The following is a 7,692-nucleotide window of genomic DNA, read 5'->3' as shown; positions in this document are numbered from 1 at the left end:
CATCCAGCCACTCTTCTATCTAATTAGCTAACTTATCCCTCACACTTATAGAGAGAATTTTTTTTTTTACAAGCCTTTAATGTGGCACTTTGCCAAATGCTTTCTGAAAATCCAGATACACCAAATCTACACCCTTACCCTCATCTACATAAGCAGTAACTTTTTTGAAGAATATTCAAAAGATTTGTAAGGTAAGTTTTCCCTTTGTGAAACCTTGTTGACTAACTAATAAAATTCTAAAATTTGTTAAATGAATTTGCAAAGCATCTTTTATCAGACTTTCCAAAACTTTTCTCACAACTGGTGTAAGAAGACTAATAGGCCTATAATTACTGGGACAATTTTTTATTACCTCCCTTGAAAAGAGGAGTGACATTAGCTAACTTCCAATCCTTTAGCACTTGGCCACTATTCAGACACACAACAGTATCAAGTGACTCGCATATCCAGTTCTTAACCTCCTTCAAACCCTTGGGTTATCTGGCCCAAGAGCCTTATCATTTTTAAATCTTTCAAATTTTTTCCTAACTCCTTCAGCATGGGCTCACTCCCTGGGACTGACCTTGTAACCATTTTGTGCTTGTTATAGTTTTCATGCTATAACATTTAAACTAGTAAGCATATGCTCACAAAATTTGCTATATTATCAGTAAACATTACAAGGCTTTCATATGCAAGATATTAATTTTTTTTTTTTTTATTTAAGTCTTAAGGTTTGGTAAGCAATATTTTTCTTATGCCTTTTTAATTTTGCAAGTTGCCTATCTATCATGCAAAGTAATTTTCATTTTAAGATTAAAAATACTTTTATTCATCAGAAATATTTCAAATTTCACATGCAAAATCTTTATAATGTCCAAATAGTTATCAAATGTTTCTCAAAAAAAAACTTTATATTTTATATGTTATTTTCATTAACAAACCTCTTTACAGGTTTGGTAGATTTGACAAACTTCATAACCATCATAAAACATTTGGAAATAAATATAAGTTATGCATTTTTCGTTCTAGAATAACTACAAATTATAACACAAATGTTTAGACTTTATAGCTTAAATCTCATAACATTATACATTTATATATATTTATTATTTTTATTATATTGACATTTCAGCTATGCCTGGCTAACAGTATAGAAGTTACAATGATGTGGTGCATGTGCACTCATGTTACCATATCCAATAATATAAAACTGACTTTTAGTCTTTACAAAGTAACCTGTCTTTGTTGTGTTTTAGTGGACTAGTATTTTGTAAAATAGTCACATTTCAATTATTGTACATTATATATACATTATTACTACTAGCAGAAATACCGACCCTCTGGGCAGGTTTAACTGCTAGTTCCTGCAGAAGGCTATTAAGCCTGTGGTCCAAAGACAGGCATGCAGCTTTTTCTGGAATTGTCTAACAATTCTACAACAATGTACTCATACTTGACATTCAATAATGTTCACCATCTATGAGAAAAAGGATTTTATTGACATTTTAGTTTAAAAATGCGCTATCATCACAGCATTACATCACAGAGTACAGTTTATTGAAATATTTCTTTGTAGACACAGTTGTTAATGAAAGTGTCTCGCTTTTCTGTTGCAACACTCATACGATTTTCGCTAAAGAAAAACAAATATTTTTTTTTAAGTTTGTTTTTTTGATTGTTTTATATTTGAAACTTACTCCTTTTTTGTAATTTTTATTGGTTAAATCTGAAACATATTTTTGTGGAGATTTCAATTGTTTTATTTATTGCTCAGCTATAAAAATACTGCCTATTTATAAAAATATTACCCAGTTATGATTGGTGATTATCAGTGCGGTAGTTTCTGAGATCTGAGTTTTGGATGTATACATCGCAAGCTCCATTATAATACGATTTACAAATAAGTTCTTAAACTTATTTTTCCAAAACAATAGGACAGTAAATAAAGAAGTAAAGCAAACAATTATCTTTTCTAGTTAGGACTTTTGAACTCATTTGCTGCTTGTTTAAGCTTTATAAAATTTTGCATGTGGAGGATGTGAAACAAAATTAATGTTTTTAGGTTTTTATATATATATATACATTTGAAATATCCAAAAATCATAAATTACTGTATTGATACCATAGAATTCCACTATAATTTATCAAGCTTAGTAACTAAGCTGTATATGAGTCTAAAAAAATATGAAAGTTTGAGCAGATTAAAGACTCAACTTACCAGATTGAAATTTTATATCGAAAGAATGAAATGATGTCATAATACTTGAAAATGGCTGAGAAAGACACTAGGGCAACATTCTGAGCTTTCGATTGGTTATTCACATGTCATAAACAGAAGTGTGTATAAGGGAGCATTTCATAAAATTGAAAGAGGTTAGCAGGGCCACTGTGTTTGATTCAGTACATGAGTGATATCTCAGCAAATAGAAAAGATGGGTGGTTCTTTTATATTCTAGCTTGTCAGTATCAGTAATTTGAGTTCCTCATTTGAGGAAGAAATTTAATCAGAATTGAATATTTTATATCTCATGTATTCCTTAATGGATTGTCTTGAAATTTGGTACGTGAAGTGAGGGTCCAGTAATGCACATCCACTGAAAATATTTTATTCTTTGGATTACCACACTACAGAATGTGTAAAATTACTAAACTATCAATCCTGTTAATAACACACTGTTTGTCCAGCAGGTTGTTTTAGCTACTGTGTGTCTTGATTCCCTCTGGTCGTTATTTACAACTTTAAAATTATCTTTATTACATTTGATTATCTTAATAGATTCACAAATATTACCATCAATGTTTGCAGGTTGTGCTAAAATAACAGTTTCTCCACATTAAATTATGTTTAGTTTCATTAGTATGTTCAGCTATAGGCAAGATCTTTGTATTGTTATTTCTAACATTTCTTTTATGTTAATTTTCCTGTATTTTAAATTTTTTCTAGTTTCTCCTGTATAATAATATTTCCACATTTGTATGTTAGTTTCTATTTACATTCTGTGTTAATATGAACTTTATTATAATTTTATCAAACACTGGAACAGAAGTGCAGTCACAGGTCATAATCTGTTCTTGAAAGATGTTGAATTCAAATTAACTGAATGTGCACAGGATGGACCTCGTATAGGAGAAGGATTGTTGACTGTGATTCCAAATTTGCTATGTGTATCTACACAATATGTGGCAAGCTTTACATGAAATGTATAGCTGTTGTATACAAAAAAAAATCAAATGTGTCTAAAAGTATTTGCACTGAAGGTGTCTGTAAGTTAACAATGTTAGTCTTACTCAGACTCTGACAAATTGGGGTGTAGGGTGATATTCGAGTGGAGAATAAAAAAATATTTTTTTAATCATGCTTATTATATTTGCATAGCCTCTAGAACATCAGAAATGCCTATCTGCAGTTTCAGTATCTCTGTATGCTGTGTCTGATATTTATTCTTCTGCCAGTAACTGTCATTAAATCAGCAATGTAGGGTAATATGAGTAGTTGATGATTCTGACATCAAATATTTAATACTGTGTTGAATTGCACTATGTAAAAGGTCATGTAAATAGATTGATGATTTACTTGTTTTGATACTTCTAGAAACTAGTGCATTAAGATTTGTTTGTTTCTGTAACACTTTTCTGTCAATCCATTTTATGTATCATGTAATTGAAACCTCCTCACAGTTAGTTATGATTTATTAAGGAAATAGTATAGCTGTATTGTATATGATTTGACCATCCATTTTCCATATTTTATCTGATAGTTTTTATTATGGCCTGTCACTTTGATTTTAAACCATTCTGTACTATGTATATATGAGGACTGATAATGGTGTTGATTATGAATTGAATATTAAGTTATAATAACGTATAATGTTGGTGATTTTGACCTGATTATTGGTAATGGTGGTATAGGAGCTGAGTGAATAGTGGATTTTACTGGTTAAATAATCGTTTGACCCATTAGTTGATTACATTAAACTAATGGATAATTTGAATAATTAAAAACAAGTAATAACTGAAAATAATAATTTTGATTAGTTGATTATTTTCTTGTAGTGACACTATTCTGTTAAGTTTAGCAACCTTGAATTGATAGAAAATAATAGTGAAAATCATAATGGTGATATTTCCATTACTTCAATAACTGGAATAGTTGGAAACATTAATTTTGATTAGTTGATTATTTTCATGACATTAATTGATTTAATCATAATTTTGATTTATTGAGTTAATCACCATTAGGGTTGCATTATTGTGACTTGTATATTAATTATAACCTATAGATACCTAGATTCATGCTAAATTTGAAGCCGAATTTCTCCTAGAATTACTGTTCCCAATGGGACACAGGTAAGTCTACAGACTTATGGCACTAAAAACTGGGTTTCAATACATGTGATGGGCAGAGCACAGATAGTCTATTGGGGAGGTTTTAGGTTACAAAAACAAACAAACCTAGAACAAATTACAAATAATTAGAAATGTGCAAAATTTTAGGTATTAATGGGCAGTCATAAGACTGTTTGAATAAATGGATAATGTTCCTTTTGTTACTCATGATATATAGTCACATGGAGAAAACAATGTGCTGATGATACTTGAATTAGGGTGATATTAATAGTGAAATGATTTTCTAACTTCAATGTGCTGATGATACTTGAATTAGGGTGATATTAATAGTGAAATGATTTTGTAACTTCAATGTGCTGATGATACTTGAATTAGGGTGATATTAATAGTGAAATGATTTTGTAACTTCAATGTGCTGATGATACTTGAATTAGAGTGGGATCGATAGTGAAATGATTTTGTAATTTCAAGTGATTTTAATAAGCTCAGATATGGAATATGTTGTTATTAAGTCTTAAGAAGATGTAAATAACCTCATGATAATGTTATAAATGTTATTGTGGTTGTGAAGACAGAGTTAAATGTAATATTGTGAAGCCTTATGCTCTGGGTTGTTGTGTTAAACCAGAATTTCACACTTACATTGTTCTTATCCTTTTAAAAACAAGAATTTGAGAAGAGAGGTCGAGCTCATAAAATAGTTTTTGTGGTGTGGAGATGCTTTCTCCTACCAGGAAATGGTTGGAAAAAGCAACTTACTGATGGTTGAGTTATTTTTGTGGGTTTTATTGCCAACTATTATCCACTTTTTTCTCATGAAAATGAGAAATTTGATACACTTTTTTATTCTTTAGTCATCCGTGGGAGACTGTTGTGCAAGCAGCATGGAGAAAGTATCCAAACCCTATGAATCCTGCAGTAGTGGGTATTGATGTTGTTGACAGGAGAGTAACAGAAGGAGTGTTAAGAACCCATCGTCTGATCAGTACGAAGTGGGGCCTCCCATCCTGGGCCACCAGAGTAAGTTTGGTTTCTCTGACACTCAAACGTGGTTAAAAATGAAACAGAAAGTATATGTGTTCATTCTTTATTTTTGTTTCCATAACATATTTTCACTATAATCAGATTTGAAACCATCTTGTGTCAGTTTTATTTATGTTGATCTTGTATGTGAGTAGTTTTGGTTATTGTGGTGTCCAAAGTTTGCTTATGGATGTAAACAACCTTCTGGGTTTCTTCCTTTGTTCCAAGTTTCTTGATTTTCGTAAACTTTGTGGCCTTCCATTGTTCAAAGTATACTTATGATTATAAATTTTTTGCCTCTTGATTTGTTCCATGTCTGCTTGTGAGAGGTGAGTCTTTTATGATCCATTGCTTCCAAAACTGTTAATATAGGCTCATGCAAGATTTTTTTATAAAACAGTCAGAACTTTATAGTTCACAGATTCTGTATTCTTCAATCACTCTCCATGAAGTTTTGCATTTTTGGTGAATAAAATATAGAGATGTCAAAAATTGATATGATAATTTTAATAGTTTGATTTAAAGTCTTTAAAAATGTGAATTTTTATTTTTATCATAAATTATGTGAATGAGACACAAATTTAAATTTCGTAAGTAAGGGCAAAATAAAGTTGGACAAATGGAAGATTTTGTGCACATTATATACATTTGGTTTTTTTTCATAAAGTACTCATTGAAGATTTCATTAAGACTTTAGCTTCCTTGACTGATATGTAACATTTCTAAGCTCTTTGTTTTGTTCCATGTTTGCTCATTGTGATAACACTTAGCTTTTTTGCTCTGATCAAAATTTGCTCATGATAACAGTCCTGAGCTCTTGTTTTCTGTGTTGCGTTCCTTTAGCATGATATACCATGTACGTTTTAAAAATTAATAATAATTTTATTTTCTAGATTATTCTCTTTCCTTGCTACAATTATTGTACCTTGCAAATTGTGTAAATATAATTATATACTACTTTGACAATTTTTCTTTAATTAAAATATACGTAGAAAAGTTTTTAATAATTGATTCTTGATTGCATGAATTATAATGAGAAAACTACCTTCTAACATAGAAATCAATTGGTAATCATCTTAAAGAAAAAAGTGAAAAAGTTTCATATAGTTTGGTGTTATTGTTCAAATCTTGTGCAGAGACATCTCAACAGATACTAAATTTTAGTTGTGAAACGGTTCAAATAGATGTATCACAATTTTTATGTGCAAGTGTTTTTCCTTAACACCTTACTTTGTAAGGAAATTATTTCACAATTTTTATGTGCAAGTGTTTTTCCATGATTGGTTTTAATTGTTATCCCATTACTGTTGGTTTAGTAAGTTGTTCCAGTTTGGTACTTTTGTTAATTGTGTAACTTTACATTTTTATTCTCCAGTCTAAGTTATGTTTGTTCTGTTTAATGGACTGAATAGATATCAGGTAGTGAAAAACTACTGTTCATCTATTTTTAATTCATTTTGCAGATACTTGGAGCAGATAGAACGTGTTATGCAAGTGAACACTCGGAAGTGGATCCAGCTAACAAATCAATGATTCTAATGTCCAAAAATGTAATTATACTGTTTTATGTTATGATTATAGTCCGTTTTATTGATGAATATTTCTTGGTATATTAACCCCACTGTAACTAACTGGGCTTTGTACTTTATACTTAAATATCTAGGTTAAAACAACATCTTCAAGTTTGTTTGGTTAATTGCCAGTTTAAGACCTATTTATAATTTTATGAGTGCAATTATAGGGATAAGATGTTGTATATTGACCTCATTATTGAGCCTTAATCTGTTGATATTCCTTGAAACAGACTGATTCCATTCTTTGTCCTAGTTGAGAGATTAAACTTGTATATCATACTCATTAACCCTTTATCTGCCGTGGCCATTTTGATCTTATTGTGAGGGCAAAATCACATTTGTGAATGGAAAAAATTATAGAGAACTTATCTTTTATTGGATTTCAGATTTTATTTTTGTAAATAGTAGCATGACATTCAATTATTTATACAAAATTGTATCATTGAATAAAGTTTAAAGAGGAATTTAGTGAAAAAAAATCCTAAAATACATTTTAGACTGTAAATAAGTACCCTCTAAGAAGAAAATTTTTTCAAACATTTTTTAAAATATTTCCTTCCACTTCAGCACTGGTCCTGCCATCTATGATTGGTATCTAAACCTTTTTTAGTCTGTTTTCTTTATAAAACAGTGTCTGGGCATCTTAAACCTCAGTTGTAAAACTTTTAGTCAATCCTAGTCGAAGGTGTCAATTTCAGTACCATGTTATTCAATCGCTGTATCTCACATTTGACAAATCATAGGATGATAAGGAAAGCATGTGACG

The 7,692-nt window shown here is 30.2% G+C and overlaps 1 protein-coding gene across 1 annotated transcript in view; it reads left to right on the top strand.

The window, feature by feature from the left end:
* LOC106461532 (protein slowmo-like) overlaps nt 1-7,692 on the top strand; it is a 22,826-nt gene that overhangs the window by 2,235 nt on the left and 12,899 nt on the right. The window contains exons 2-3 of the mRNA XM_013921363.2: nt 5,184-5,349; nt 6,816-6,902. Coding sequence (XP_013776817.1) covers nt 5,184-5,349; nt 6,816-6,902 — 253 coding nt within the window. The remainder of the gene's footprint in view (nt 1-5,183; nt 5,350-6,815; nt 6,903-7,692) is intronic.

This window comes from Limulus polyphemus, unplaced genomic scaffold, assembly GCF_000517525.1.
Source record: "Limulus polyphemus unplaced genomic scaffold, Limulus_polyphemus-2.1.2 Scaffold981, whole genome shotgun sequence".
Lineage (NCBI taxonomy): Eukaryota > Metazoa > Arthropoda > Merostomata > Xiphosura > Limulidae > Limulus > Limulus polyphemus.
This window is presented reverse-complemented; position numbering and strand designations above follow the sequence as displayed.